The sequence below is a fragment of the Phyllopteryx taeniolatus genome, chromosome 18 (assembly GCF_024500385.1).
Source record: "Phyllopteryx taeniolatus isolate TA_2022b chromosome 18, UOR_Ptae_1.2, whole genome shotgun sequence".
NCBI lineage: Eukaryota > Metazoa > Chordata > Actinopteri > Syngnathiformes > Syngnathidae > Phyllopteryx > Phyllopteryx taeniolatus.
The window spans coordinates 5,726,459-5,743,255 of record NC_084519.1 but is presented as its reverse complement, the minus strand read 5'-3'; the positions used below and the strand labels follow the sequence as shown (position 1 = coordinate 5,743,255).

At 42.4% G+C, this 16,797-nt stretch overlaps 1 protein-coding gene across 1 annotated transcript in view; it reads right to left on the bottom strand.

The window, feature by feature from the left end:
- Positions 1-16,797, bottom strand: part of LOC133468197 (forkhead box protein N3-like) — an 87,394-nt gene that overhangs the window by 22,869 nt on the left and 47,728 nt on the right. The window contains exon 3 of the mRNA XM_061753786.1: positions 5,253-5,404. Coding sequence (XP_061609770.1) covers positions 5,253-5,404 — 152 coding nt within the window. The remainder of the gene's footprint in view (positions 1-5,252; positions 5,405-16,797) is intronic.

The window sequence follows — 16,797 nt, the reverse complement described above, 5'->3', positions numbered from 1 at the left end:
GCTCATTCCTCAACACCCCACCCCCCCCCCCCCCATTTGTTTGCTCCAGGGGAAGGGAGGATGGAGGCTGGGAGAAAAAAAAGAAAGGAAGGGAAATAAAAAGAGAGCAAGCTCCTCTACATCCCCCTTGAGATATCCATCCTCTGCTACTCCTCCTCTTCCTCTCATCCAGATGCTGATGGGGTGTGAAGGAATGCACCACGGTGCTGACCTCCTAACCAGCATATTCCCGCTCTCCCGCCCTTTTGCAGGCACGCACACGCGCACACAAACACACCCCTTTAGTCATGAATACATTCATGCACAAAGAAATTGGAGGACTTAACTACAAACATTCAGAGAGGTGGCAAACACATACAACCAGGAGCTAAGAGGCGGTGGGGGTCGTCCTGGTGCAGCGTGAATTATTACGGCCCATGAAAAGCAGAGAGGTGTGAGCGACATTAAGACTAGAGAACAAAGCGTCGCCATCCCCTAATCTCATTCAGACCCTTCTTCTTCATCCTTCTCTTTGCCTGTCTTCTGCTCAGAGTTGTGTTGAACTCCTTGAGACAGTCCTTGACCTTAACACAATGGAGCTGCCGTGAACCCATTCACGATCATTACACTTCATAACATAATAGTCTTGAGAATGAGAGCTCTTGAGAGGAAGATATTGTGTTGTATTGAGCAGACCTACTGAGCTCTATGTGTATAAAGGAAACTTATTTGAACTGATTCATGAGCAGACAGTTATTATTTGATTCAATCAACAATATAAAGAAAGCAACAAAAAGCAGCTCCGTCATAAAAACACCACAACGAAATCGCCATTATCTGGTGATAACTGCATGATCTGAGAAATCCTGGAAAAACTCACTGGCGCTCCTCGCTATCTTAAGGATAGGAATTAAGTGCAGGTAGTTTATTGTTTCATGCCACAAAATGACATGTTCTGATGGCTATGATTAATATTAATTGCCTTTACTGGTGAAACCTGCTTTCTCCTTGAAATCACTTGGTGGCTATAATGATGAAACAGATTATATTCCCTTTACGCTATTCATACCGAGTGAAGTGACTAAAGCTATTAAAAGCCCAGGAAGCACTATAAAGAATATTATGAACCCATGATAAAACTGTTTTATGGATACATTTTTTTAATCAAATGAGAAATGTATACTATTCAATGCACAATATTATGTCTATCGTCTCATGAATGATCTAATTCAATAATCTAATTTTTGCCATCTTTTGAATCTTTGACAAAACGGGGATGGAGTTACCACACATTAACATGGTCCAAAATATCATATGTTGTAAATAGTGTATAAATAAAGTTTTTTTTAATTTAATCTATTTAAGATAATAGGCAGCAAATTGTAGATACTGTCTTATAGATGCGATGAATGCCGAGGCATTACAAAGTGATGGATATTTTACATTCCTTTAATGATCAATTAGTTATTGGTTATTAATTGGATATTTATGAAATATCCTTTTCAATGAGGAGAAATAATCTTTTTCAGAGTGTTTTGAACTCATGATGGATGTAGCTCAACTTCCCATAACTGATGTCATGTTGCTTTTCTTTTGACTGAAAAAACAGCACCTCTTCTGGTTGCAGCCAAGTAGTGCACTATGTTTAGACTTCCAAGACAGAAATGATAATCAATTCTTTCGGATCAATTAATCGATTATTATGCCCTTCTCTAGAGACCAATGCCCTCATTCATTACTTGCTCAGTGTTCTTACAGTGGTGCCGTGTCTACATAATTAACTAATTAATTAATTATTCATTCAAATATATGATTTAAATGTATATAAGTTTTGGTGAAGCTATTTCAAAAGATTTATTTTTTTGGTAGACTGTTCAAGAATATTCTGGTAGTGAGTCAAAAAGTGTTGCTTTTTCCCTGAGCCAGAAAAACAAATAATAAGCAGCAATGGAAGTGAGCAAAAGGCTAATGTAAACTGGGTCAGCGTTTGCATTAAAATTTTCATTTTTTCCCCCCAAGCTCTTAGGTGTTTGATGCCATTACTTAAAGGCAACTAATCACTGCTGCACTTTGCCAGCAGATATCATGTAACTGACAAAAAAAAAACCCAAAACTAAATATCAATAGTGACAGATGTCTGGTTCACATACTGTAGGTCTCCTGTCAATATAAGCCTCTGCTGACATTTGTTTTGAGTACGTATCAATTAAGTCATTAACAACTCATTCAGAAAGCTTGACACTTTCTGATTGATTGGCTAATGAGCAATTATTCATACATCAACTAAGTAAGCAATTTGTAATCACTTCCTTACATTTTAATGGGAAATTCAAAGTCATTTGTATTGATCTGCCCCATTTGAGGAGTATCTGCAACATTTGCACAATCAACATTGTCCCAGATTATCGCACTACTCGTCACTTTAAACTGCATACACTCCTAGAAGTCTCTGCGCCCTTTGCACAACGGTCATTGCACCGGACTATTGCGAGATTAGTCATTCGAACTGCTCTAAGTGCTAGAGGACTCTGCATCTTTTTGCACAATTGTCAAAAAAAAATAAATAATAATTGTACCGGCATTACCAGATAACTAGCAACCCTTTATTGCCCAGTGACTGTTTTTCTCAATGTCTTTATGTCTCCAAAGTGTTCTCTGTCAATTGACTGTCTGTTGTCGTACTAGAGCGGCTCCAACTACCGGAGACAAATAACTTGTGTGTTTTTTGGACATAGTTGGCAAATAAAGATGATTCTTATTCTGATTTGTTGCGGCTCCAATAATGGAAATTGTTTGTACGAATTCAAACCTCTTACATTGCTGGCCCATCAATAATTGAGACTTGTACTTAATTAAGTAAAACACACAAAGTCACTAATTCGGTCTTGTAACTTAAACCAACACCAGTCCCAACACTAATAAATTTGAATCTAATCAAATTTCAAAATCACAATCTGCCAAAGTAATTTAATTTAAAGGGCTGTTGACATAGGACTTTTTGAACTGAAAATTAAAAATAGCAACAAGACGGTGGACGTCCACAAGCATAATTACGTCACATTGAAAACATTAATGGCGGAACACAGGGCTGGTGTTGTAGACAAATATGACTGGGCTGATCCAACAAAGTGTTATTTTCATTTAGGTTGCTGTTGTGAAAGAAAATACCCTTCATTCACAGGACTACCTTAATACAAGAATAATACAAAAACACACCTGCGCACACACTGCATACTTGGCAGTTACTTCATCTCAAGAGACCAGCAGTTTCTCTCTAACCCCAAAATGAACTGTCCGTACTGACTGTCTCATTTTCCACTGTGGGTCACCATGCAAATGACTGCGGCCCCCAAGCCCCAACTCCAACATCTCCTTACTGCACCCTCAGTTCTCCCCCATGTTCCCAATCTGGCCTCTAATTTGTTCCAGTTCCCCATAACTCATTGTTCAAAATGACAGTTTTACATTTTATAGTGAACCAATTATTCTGTTTTACACAGTCCGCTAGCTCTGCAGGCCAAACTGCCCAGATCAACTCGGCAGCGGGGAGCGGGGTGGCAGAGCAGTGGGACTTTATTCCAAGGGGCAGAGAAAGAGGGAAAGCGGACAAAAGGGAAAAAGGCGACTAATAGTACTTCTCATTGACATATCCACAGGGATGCGAAGAAGAGCGAGGGACTGAAAAGTTGGAGCAGACGAAGTGGGAGTGGGGAGTTCGAAGAGGGAAAGGACGGTGCTTGAAATAAAACAGTCGGATGTGTGTGCTACGAGAGGCTGCGCCAAGGAATACGATGAAAATGAATGAAGACAAAGGAGAAATTAATTGAATGATAAAGTGGAGGACAGACAGTAAGAGGGGTGGAGATAGAGAAAGAATAAAAATAAGGACACCAGTAGTGTATAATATGTATGCCCGAGGATGAGAGGAAGGGTATGTTGGATAATAAAAAGAAGTGGAACAGTCCGTGAGGTGCAATTGAAGAGGCAAAAGAGGAATGGACAGAGAAAGAGGATGAATTAAGAGATCAGAAAAAAGTGTTTGAAAGCTTGCTGGAAGGAAAGGGAGGGAAACACGACTGAAGCCTAAAGGGAAGGAGCTAGTGGGGAGGAGGTAAGGGGGGCAGGCCGTTGAATCCAGGAATGTGGAAAAAAAAACAAGCGCTGCTTTTACCTGTGATGTGCCTGAGGATGTGGGAGATAGGAAGAGGGGCGGGAGTGTTGTTGCATGAAAACAGCGTGCAAACAGATTTAAGGAAAGTTGGGGCGGGATTGCTGTTCAAGGCCTGAGGAAGATGGCTTGAGCGGAAGCGCCAGACGAAGACAGAAAGCAGAGTGTTTAAGTGCACGCTAATATTGAAGATTGAAGCAAAGGTGATCCACGACTTCATTGTATTAGTTCAGCAACAAATTTCACTTTCTAAATTAGATCTATTGCATTTGTTAATTAATTAGCTGACCATTTTAACTCCAAGAAGTGACTGTACAAGCAGAGTTTTGGAACTGGACTTTTTTTTTTTTTTTTCTCTCGCGATTTTGGAGGATGTCATAAATACAGTTAGCCTTTACAATACCTTGCATTATGCATGAGGTTATATCAGGAAATATATGTGTGGATAAAGAAGAAGCAATTCCATCTGCTATTTGTTCCTCCAGAAAGTCAATGACAATCTATTGTCCATTATGTTGCCCCCCCCCCCCCCCAAACTGTAATATAAGTCAGCATCCAAATTGAAAAAGGAAAGAGAAACAAAAATATTATCTATGTGTTTCCTTACAAGGTTTTCTTAAAAATCATATTATAACCGCCGTCTGATTTCCTTTCTCCCGAGATTCCTTCAAACTGGTCAGCATCAGTGCGCTCTTTATGCCTTAAATCTGTTTAAAAGATCTACAAAAAATAAAAGAGAGCAGGCCAAACTAAGGAGAACATTTTGATTTTTGATTCATACTAATATAAGTTTAAACGCATATGTAAGAAAGCAGAATTAAAATATTTTCCTGATAACTGACCACAAAACCTTCAGTGAACTGATTTAAAGTTTCAATTAGAAATTGAAACTCAATAACTCCTCGAATACAGACTAAATACTGCCCACTTTGTGGTGCATAATCCATTCTTTTTTCATTATTAAGAACGTTACCAATAATGCAATGAGGAGCCAGGACAGACACGTCAACACAGCTACATTTCCAAAACATTTGACTGAGTTCCGAATCGTACTTTGGACGTGCTCCTGCATTTTTCAAACACATTACTCTGACAGTTGCCTTACCTGTGGTGAAACGTCTGAGACAGGGTGGGTGGGGAAGTGGAGGGGGTGGCCAGGCCTGTTGAGTAGGGATGGTACGGTGTCTTCTTCAGTGCCTGAATCAGGTTGTGCCTGTACTCTGGGTCTATTGACCATAGAGATCCTTTTCCTATGCTCTGAAAGAAAGAAAAGAGGATAAAGAGAGACGTAAGTGGAGGTAATAACCAGACACAGCACAGTGGCCTGAGTTAACATCTCCAAAGTCCCAAAATGAACTCATTCATTGACCAAATAAATGTGTACCTTACTGAAAGACAATACTCATGTCATTACGTAATGTTGCGCTGTTGTTAATGTTAATTATTAACATCCCTGCGGAGTTTGCATCTCCCTGTGCTTGTGTGTGCGTGTTTTTTAAAAATTTTTCCATTGGGCTTTCCTGGCACATTCCGAAATCATGACATGAATTAATTTAATTTTATAGTGCGTCCTCATTCAAATTGCGGGTGACCTGGGACCTATAACAGCTGATTTTGGGCGAGAAGCTCCTCTGAAACTTGCACGCATATAGGTTAATTGAAGACCCTAAATTGTTCCTAGACTCACACACAGTGCCAGAATTCTCTGCAAAATGAACACTAGAAAAAAAAGAGTGGAAAGTACAAATAACGGAGAAAGTTAGTGGATCTGTTGTAATAGGCTGCTGACTCACAGATGCCTTTTTTTTAATCTCACCTTTGATCACTTTTTTAACATAAGGATTGTGACATTGTTTGGTCTCAGGCACAGAAGAGGTGCTGCAGGAGTTTGTTTTTAAAAGAAGTATATCTTAATTAGAAAATAATGTCCTTATTTACTCTACTTATTATTTTTTAAAATTTATTATAGCAACGAGACTGGAATTTTAAAAAACAACAACAACAACAAAATACAGAATGAGCAATTCAAATGGCTGCAAAATCCTTAATAACAAATACATTGCAGAGAAAACGCTGTTTGAAACATCACAGTAATTTTGAGGCGTCAACTTAGAGAAACCCTCGGAATTTTGGCCTGTTTGAGCTCATTGGTGGATATATTTAACCCCTCGGAATTTTGGCCTGTTTGAGCTCATTGGTGGATATATTTAACTGAAAATTGTCAGCCAATCAGAGAAGGGGCCCCAGTAACAGAGAGGAGATATGTTGAGAAACAATCAAGTTATACTCTTTTACTCTAATTTGAAGGTGTTTTTCGACCAGATTTTCTATAGGCAATATTACACAAAACAATTCTACAAATAGGCCTTTTCTGTTCAAAAACTCAATTTCTCTGGAACCCGTCATTCAATTTTCTAAATTCTTAGTGCGTTGTACTCAGGTTAAAGTGATCATTCCAACCGGATTCAGCATTTTGACAGACTGTCATTTTTGGGAAATGTTGTCACGTCACTATTTATTATGCTTTATGTTCAGTCTTTATTATGCACAAATAAAATGTAGTCGACCTCAGTTGACTATTTAACCAGAGGTTGTGTTACAAACTGTCATCTTTCCGACAAATATTTCCACATTTTATGCTCATAACTTTGAGGGACCAGTTTGGGAAAGGTTCTTTCATGTTCAAGCATCTTGCATAGAACCCTAACCTCAACCCCATTAAACACTTTTGGAATGAAATACAAAAGAGATGGTGAGCCATCAAGACCTCTATGGAGCACACAGCTGTTCTTAAGGATGAACAGACAAATATTCTTCACAGGCACATCCAAAATCGTGTAGAAAAAAGTCAGCAAACAGGCGTCAAACTCTTTCTGAATGTTAAATACCCAGGTTTTCTAATTCCATTATCCATATAGACTACATCAAGCACGCAAACTTCCAATACACACAAAGGTAACTTATTTGTCAGGGCCACCTCACTCAATATTTTCCTGTCTGCATCTCCTTTTTGAAGCATTTTCTGATTAAAAACATTGGGAAAGTCTTGAACTTTTTTCCGCTTCAGAGGCCGCAACAGTGTGTATTTTTAGATCAAAAGCAGCCCTGCCTCTGTCCTAATGAATCTGTCGCTCCCAATCTGAGTGAAACCAGCCTATAGATTATAGAGAGCAGGGATCTCAAACAGGTCGCCATGAAAATACTTTGGCTGTCTCGAGCTCTCTCAGCTCCCACAGCGCTTTCATCTGCCTTGTCATCCGAATGTGGCAAAATCTCAGGTTTGTATACGGCAGAGACCAAGGCTGGCAGCAAGAAAGGGGAGAGGAGTACGAATAAATTTGAAATGAAAGGCGCCTTGCCTTATGTTCAGCTCACTTTGTAGTGCTCTGTGATACGATATAGATACAGGCTATGGGGTGGGGAGATGTCATTGCAGCAGGCTTCTGTTTTTTATTTATTGATACAAATACTAGAAGGAATCTATTACGAGGGGAAATGCCATACATGTCGAGGAATGTGTGTGAAAAGTAACTGGATAAAATATTCCAAAACTGAGATGTAGCTCGAATAAAAGTTCTGCCAGTATCGGAAAAATATGTTTTCTTCAATTACTTGGAATCCATCCATCCATTTTCTGAGCCGCTTCTCCTCACTAGGGTCGCGGGCGTGCTGGAGCCTATCCCAACTGTCATCGGGCAGGAGGCGGGGTACACCCTGAACTGGTTGCCAGCCAATCGCAGGGCACATACAAACAAACACCCATTCACACTCACATTCACACCTACAGGCAATTTAGAGTTGTCAATTAACATGTTTTTGGGATGTGGGAGGAAACCAGAGTGCCCGGAGAAAACCCATGCAGGCACGGGGAGAACATGCAAACTCCACACAGGCGGGGCTGGGGATTGAACCCCGGTCCTCAGAACTGTGAGGCTGACGCTCTAACCAGTCGTCCACCGTGCCGCCTTACTTGGAATCGTGAATACGTAATTTTAGATGTTTGGAAAGGTTTTTATTTTCCATTGGAAAAGTTTTTTTCCCCCCATTGTCTGAAAACAATTATAGTTATACTTCCAAGCAGTTCGTTCATTCATTTTGCAGGTGACAAGTTCTAGCTTGATTTGAACTTTGTGGTGGAAAACTGAGCGGCATCTGACCTTGTTAGAATGCACACAAGCTGATCATTTGAGTCCGCTCTCTGTGAATCTCTGCATTATTAGTCTGCATGTCAGTGTGGTGGTACATCGGCCATATGTGCGATGCGTGTTTTGCCGAGTGTGTACGGGAGCTCCCTGGGGAGTGTGATATTACCCAGCACGGTCTGCTCCGGGGAGTGCTTCTATTACTGCCAGCAACACCTCTCCTGGAGAGCATGATATTACACACACATACGCTCACTCCCACAGAGGTGACCTCCCACTGGGCCAAATTTCCCTGTGCACCTCCAGACCGCCAGCCGTTTGTATATATAGAAATATGTGTGTGAGTGCCTACTATCTGCCCGTCTGCCAGCCCATTAAATCAATATTCACTACAGAAGCACTGTCTGCCTCTGCCAACCAATCCAAATGCCCGATCTCCAGACCCCTCGGTTGATAGGCCAATCATAGGGCGCGACTCACAGAAAGGGTATGACACCTGGGTTATTGTGGTCACCTTGGCAACAGGCATCATCTGGAGGCAAGTGGTGGTGAAATTGAATTTTTTGAAAATGAATTCATGAAGTTGAGAGAAAGGCATCATATTTCATGATCAATAATCCTGTACTTGAGATGAGAGATGGTCTTATGAGTTTTCTGTGAAATTCAACTTTGATAAACTGAGACAATGGCATGGCAGATTTTAAAAATAGGATCCGAACAAGGGTGGCTATCAGAGAACAAGACCTGAGAAATTGTATTTCTTTTTGCCTTGGTTCATTCCTTTGATGGCATCTGGTCTCGCTCATCTAAGAGAAGTACGGTAGTTTTTGGGAACATGTTATGCTGTTTATTTCGACTGTGTCATGGAAAAATCACATTGCTTTATAGTGTTTGCATCTGAAGAACATGGATTACACAACAAATAATCCAGAACTCAAAATGATAACCTCCGCTATTACTGCAGGAAAGCCTTACACTTAGACTTTCATTAGACTCATCAAAACAACTCTTTAATTAAAAATAATTTAATTTATGTATCTGTGTTAAGAGAGACGTAAGGAAAATCAGACATTTTAAAGCAGTGCTCCCCTCTAATGGGACAACATACTAAGCAAACAGCTGTCATGTGGGAAAGAAAACAAACATACAAAAACTTGCCTGGATCACTTCATTGTGTGCGAAAGAAAAAAAAAAAGGCAAAGAAAGTGGATTCAAGGGCGGGTAGAGGGAGAGATGGTTATATGTTGCCAACATCTGTTTCCTGTGTTATATAACCTCTGGGGGCTGGTCTCCCTTAGAAATGGGAGATATTAAAAAGACCCGCTGCCACTGACCTGGCCAGCAACATTTTACTTCTGCTACTGCAATACTAACTACACTATTATATTTTCCACACATACCTATATATTAGCCATTAATAATAGTAGTGATTTCAGCAGCCGAAATGCGTCGGCTGAAAATAGCCCAGAAGTGCATTTTCGGTTTCAGACCGAACGACTTTTTTCACCGAAATAAAACTACCGAAATAGCACTTCTCATGCATAACATTGTCTCATGTTAATCACTGCTAGCCGGCGCGCGAGTGCAAATACATCAGAATAAAGAATCCTTTACTATTAACAAGCAATGGCCAAAATAGCAGGCAAATTAGCACGTGTCTGTAAAGGAAAATATACGATAATGTGCGACAGCAAACACAGGGACCGGAAACCGTAAATGAATTGGTACGTCACCGCTGCGCCGTCATTTGAGAACATGAACCTATAATTTAAAAGTACATTAATATAATAAATCTATAATATAAGATAACCTTTATTAGTCCCACAAAGGGGAAATGTTTATCTTTTCAGAAGCAATAGTGGATACAGGAAATACAAAAACTGCATGGAAGAAAAGACATTTGGCTGCCATTCCAAGGTTGATGCAATAAATACTTTAAACTAAGAAATATTAAATATGTTGGCGGTGTGGGACAGACAACAGGTCTGAGACAGACAACACGTAATGCGTGGATCAGACTACAAGACAAACATGCTCTTTCACGATTGCACTATGTCAGACTGCAATCAAACATTGTATTCCTGCAATCAAATATTGTATTCCGATACCATATACCGAACCGTTATAGGCACCAAGGCACATATTTTACAATTGAAAAATCTCACGGCACACCATCCATCCATCCATTTTCTGAGCCGCTTATCCTCACAAGGGTCGCGGGAGTGCTGGAGCCTATCCCAGCTATCATCGGGCAGGAGGCGGGGTACACCCCTAACAGGTTGCCAGCCAATCACAAGGCACATACAAACAAACACCCATTCGCACTCACATTCACGCTTAGGGGCAATTTAGAGAATTCAATTAACCTACCATACATGTTTTTGGGACGTGGGAGGAAACCGGAGTGCCCGGAGAAAACCCACGCAGGCACGGGGAGAACATGCAAACTCCACACAGGCGGGGCCGGGATTTGAACCCTGGTCCTTAGAACTGTGAGGCAGACGCTCTAACCATTCGATCACCGTGCCACCACTTCCAGTTCCATCACTTCAAATTGTATTTTGGGCTTGCGGTGATCTCACATTTTGAATGGTGAAAACGCTCAGAGCAGCCCAAAGTGCAAAACCCTGTTTAACATAGAGCAGCATCTACGACTTTCACACCTGTTGTCAACGTGTACAATCTGTTTAGAGTAAGAGGCGTGCAATTTAGCGCCCGTTATTTGGTATCCTAGTAAAAAATTACAATCTTAGTAGATCGCACGCAACATGCCCACCAACAGCACGAGCGAAAGCGCAATTTATTTGTGACCTTAGAAAATAAGACCATAAATGATTCCAGGACTACCAATCTACTGTACCATCCATTCAGCCGTCCATCCATTCGCTGAACTGCATATTCCAGTTGATCTATTTTAATCTTAGCACCACACATTCTTAAGGTATTGGTTAACTGAATACAACCAATAAGAAGCTTGATCAACTGTGCACAACTAAATATAAAAAACAATATAAACAGTAAAGCTTTAACTGATTTCACAATGTGCAATATGAATACCTCAAGAAGAAGAATAATCTTTTATTGTCATGAACATGCATACATGCACATGAAATTTGTTCTCTGCATTTAACCCATCACAGTGAACACATACACATGTTAGTGGAACACACTGGAGCAGGGGGCAGCTGAAGCACCCGGGGAGCATTTCGGGGTATCAGTGTCTTGCTCAAGGACACCACAGCCGTGAGTCTGGGGGAATGTTGGCGGACAGTCCAGTCGGGGTCTTGAACCTAGGTCTCCCACGGTGACAGGCGACGATCTTAACCATTGGGTCACAGCTGCTCAATCAAACCGAGGTGTGTGTTTGTCAAGTATACACCCAAAACAGCGATATAACCCAGCAATTAATTTCACTGAGTCATTTGGGCTTTAACTGTTCCTTGGCTTGTCTCATTGATATCTTTCTTTCACCTGTGAATGCCCTTAAGCGTGTTACAACTGTTAAAACATGCTTTCCCCCAGCTACACTGAGTGGTGCGTTGAAAAGAAAGTTCACACACACGCAAGCACGCACCCACACATGCTTTTGAAACAATTAAAAAAACACTCGTTAGTTAAGCAGTATTAACTGGTTTTTATCAGTTATTGCGTTGTACAAATTGCAGCATCTTTGCACACCCTAGAGAACCAGTATTCTATTAGGTATAAATCAGTATCAATTAATCTAGTCCCATGTCAGTGAGTTTAAATTCCTACAACCCCACTGTGTTGATCATCACACTTTTTCTTTCAGCTTCTGGGTGGCAAGTAGGAGAAAAAAAAGGAAAAAAAAGGAAACAATCACACCTACAGTAAATCATCCAGATGAAACATGCTAAATGAACATGCCACAATTTAAAATCAACATAAATGGTCTCTAGTACTCCACTGTGGGACTGTCTAATATAAAGTTATAAGTTAGTGCATCTAAAAACATTGCACTCTATTTACCCTAAACCTTAAGGGTTGCCTCAGGGTTTCTTCAAATTGAAAACGGAATTTATTTCAGTTAGAAAAGGAGACCAAGGAGAGCATAACATGGATGATTTAGCCCACCATAACAAGCTAACACATTTATTACATCCACAAAGGAGCTTATGTTTTGGAATTTGGATGTGGGGTACAGTACGTGCCAAGGACAATTTCATTTTGGTGTAGAACTGGTGAAGCAGAAACAATTTAGCACTGGCCAGATGGATGTTCCCAAAATTCGTTTCTACTTTGATTGCAATTTGTGTCCAGTTTGGACACGCATACCAACTGATCTGCACGCAAATGATCCAAATATCTAAAAAAACAACAACAAAAAAACGAGACTGTTCTGAGAAAACGTAGAACTACACAGCAGTCATTTAAGCTTGATGTTTTTTTTGTTTTAAATCAAATGATCTGACAACCATTTATTTTCAAGAATAAAGTAGGATGAGTTCGAAATTATAAAGTATTTTGCGACCATATTTTAGGGTATATTTGCGGTTTAAACTATTAATAAAGACAATTAATTATGAACATGTTTAGTCGGTGTGTAACTACACATGGTTTTCACTATTTAAGGCAGGGTTTGGTCCTATCTCCTGCAAAAATTGAGGGTTTGTTTTATCGTCTTCAAGTTTTACAATTGATAGTGATTGTTTTTTTGTTGTGACAAATAATGTTAAAAAGTGAGATGTCTTTGCATTCCGACCATGTCATTGAGGTTATATTAATATTTCACTTCAAAATTGCTGATACAGTTAATTTGAGATTGGACACTGGAACAGCAGTTGTATGCTGACTTTTCCGGAACAAATTGTGTTCAACTTTAAAGGTTCAACTGAATATAAATTAAAACTACTTGAGATAATACAGCTAAATACAACACTGACACCTCATAGTCACTTTTGTATGATAAAACTCACTCCGCGCTTTCATTCCAGGCCTCCATTGTAATAGTGTTGCTGTTACAATACTTACGCACTGATCCAGAAGACTGAGGACAAGCTTGTCATTAGGGCATGTTATTGTGCAAAGTGAGGAATCATGTTTGTAAACAAAGCCATGGCAACCTTGGGCCTCTCTTCGAGTTCTCACACAAGCTTTCCCATCCACACACAATGCTGACACGCACATACACACAGTCACACACAAGAACGGGCACGTGGAGCAGCAGGCTTATTCTAAACTAGTCCCCATCTTGTAATCTGCCTGGATATGACCCAGAAATACAGTCACCGGAACAAATAGGGCACTGTCATATTAATCTCCACCTCTCCAAATTGATGGAAATATGATTTGGTGTGTCCCTCCTTGAGCCGTCACCTTATCGTGGTGGAGGGGTTTGTGTGTCCCGGAGATCCTAGAAGCTAAGGTTTCTGGGGATTTCTGTCCCTGGCAGGGTCACCCATTGCAAACAGGTCCGATCGGAGGGACCAGACAAAGCATGGCTGAAATACCCCGTATGATGAGTAAATTGATGGAATCAGTCACAGGGGCCCCCTGGCTCTAGGGATGTGGAACGTCACCTCTCTGGCAGGGAAGGAGCCCGAGCTGCTGTGTGAGGTCTAGAAGTTCTGACGAGACATCGTCAAAACAACGATGTCTCGTCACAAGTTCTGACGATGTCTCGTCAGAACTTGTGTGGTCATACTTATTGCCCCCCGGCTCGGCGCCTGTATATTGGGGTTCACCCCTGTGGAGTTCTGTTATTGGACTTCTGTGCTCATCACGGATTGTCCATAACGAACACCATGTTCAAGCATAAGGGCGTCCATATGTGCACTTGGCACCAGGACACCCTAGGTTGCAGTTCGATGATCGACTTTTTGGACGTGTCATCGTACTTGCGGCAGCATGTCTCAGACACTCGGATGACGAGAGGGGCGGAGCTGTCGACTGATCACCACTTGGTGGTGTGTTGGCTCTGATGGAGAGGGAAGATGCCGGTCCGACCTGGCAGCCCCAAACGTATTGTGAGGGTCTGTTGGGAACGTCTGGCAGAATCCCCTGTCAGAAGGAGATTCAACTCCCACTTCCGACAGAACTTTGCTCACGTTACGGGGTGAGGCTGGGGACATTGAGTACAAGTGTTCCGTGCTTCCATTGCTGAGGCAGCTGACCGGAGGTGTGGTTGTAAGGTGGTCGGTGCCTGTTGTGGCGGCAACCCCCGAATCAGTTGGGGGACACCGGCGGTAAGAGATGCCGTCAAGCAGAACAAGGAGTCCTATCAGGCATTTTTGGCCTGTGGGACTCCTGAGGCAGCTGAGGGGGATGTTGTGAGTCGGTGGGGAGACTACTTCGAAGACCTCCTAAATTCTACTGACAGGCCTTCCCATGAGGAAGGAGAGTCTCGGATCTTTGAGGCGGGCTCTCCTATCTCTGGGGTTGTGGTCACCGAGGTAGTTGAAAAGCTCCTTGGTGGCAAGGCCCTAGGGGTGGATGAGATTCCTAAAGACTCTGGATGTTGTGGGGCTGGATTGGCAGACTTGGGCGGTGATCCGCCTTTTTAAGAAGGGGGACCGGAGGGTGTGTTCCAACTACAGGGGATCCTGAGCCTCCCTGGTGAAGTCTATTCAGGGGTGCTGGAGAGGACGGTCCGTCGGGAAGTCGAATCTCAGATTCAGGAGGAGCAGTGTGGTTTTCGTCCTGGCCATGGAACAGTGGACCAGCTCTACACCCTCGGCAGGGTCTCCAAGGATGCATGGGAGTTTGCCCAACCAGTCTACATGTGTTTTTTTGGGTGTCCGGGCTCTCCCTTAGAGATAGGGTGAGAAGCTCTGTCTTCCGGGAGGGGCTCAGAGTAGAGCCGCTGCTCCTCCACATCGAGAGGAGCCAGATGAGGAGGCTCGGGCATCTGATTAGGATGTCTCCTGGACGCCTCCCTGGTGAGGTGTTCCGGGCATGTCCCGCCAGGAGGAGACCCCGGGGATCACCAAGGACACGCTGGAGAGACTAAAGGCCTCTTTATACTCGCGTGGTTGCACGGCCGACAACACCCGCATTGCATCACGTGACTGACAAATTGCCCCGTGCAGCACCTCTGCGTAGCTTGGCGCGCACACGACAAAAATAGTTGCTGCACGTCGAACTCCGCGGAGATCATCTCTTGTGATTGGTCCGTTTTAGTCACATGCTGTGATGACGTACTCAGCGTGCCCCTTGGTTCTACATACCATCTACGCGGCCGACTTCTCGATTGATTTTGCAGCATAATTAAACATATCATCTGGTCATCTGTTCTAGCAGACACTGTTCCACGGTCGCCATTGTTGTTGCTTTGTTCCCTGTTACTGAAAGCAAAGTAAAAACGGCTACCGGAAATGGCCAAAAAATGCAGAGGAAACTCCACCCTGTGGTGTCCTATCCAATACCAGCAGTAGCGACACCCTTGACTTGGAGGTGAGCTGCAGTACATTTTCAAAACTGCACGCGTGGGTTGCACTCGAGTATGAAGGCATACTATGTGCCGGAGAGCCGGAGTGACGTCAGTATAAGTATAAAGAAGCCTTAAGTCTCCCAGCTGGCCTGGCAACGCCTCAGAGTCTCCCCTGGATGAAGTGGCTGGGGAGAAGGAAGTCTGGGCTTCCCTGCTAAGGCTACTGCCCCCGCGACCCGACCTCGGATAAGTGGAAGAAAATGGATAGATGGATGGATGATTTGGTGTGTTCACAATAAGTGATCTTCATGTTGCTCTTAACAACTTTCTCCAAAATCAAATTCCATTATTTCTCCTCTGTGATCATGACATAATGCAGCAATAACAGAAATATTTGAACCCCTGTAGTCATTTTTAAAAGGCATAAACAGGTAATTGGAAAAGAATACAGGGAAAATGTGGTGATACATTTCTCAGTGAAAAGCTTTGAGTGGCAGTCAGACGGAAATTACAGAGATTCTGTAATTGCAGCTTCAAATAAAGCACAGTACTTGGCAGGTAGAGTAGGAGTCTGCAGAGATGTGCCCTCATTTCTACACAGACAGAGCCCTCCAGCACGTGCAGGAGTCCTTTTATGCATGCATGTGTGCTCCTGAGTTTGCATTTTGCCTGTGCGCCTGTTTATTTGTGTCTGACATGCTATGTGTGTGGTGTGTGTGAGAGAGAGGAATAGGTTTGAAGGGTTAATTAGTGTGCTGTCTTGAACAGTGTGCAGTGACAGGAAGACAAGACAGGGTGTCCTTGCCAAAATCTTCTCTACACATGGTGCGCCACATGCACACTTTTCCGCGCACACATGCATACCCAAAGAATATATGACAGTGGATGAGGATATCCACTCAGCACCTCTGTGACCATTTGTAGCCCACACGCACACATTCACATATTCTCACACGCACGCCTGAGTCGGTGAAGCCAAATCGGTTTTCCCGTTGCTACAGCAAAAGTATACTTTTATGTCAACTGCAACCTTGTTACCATGGAGATATGTATACAAGAGAAACTCTGTGCCCTTGTAGTCAAGGGCCAGATGACAGGATAGCGTGAGGGAGTGTACA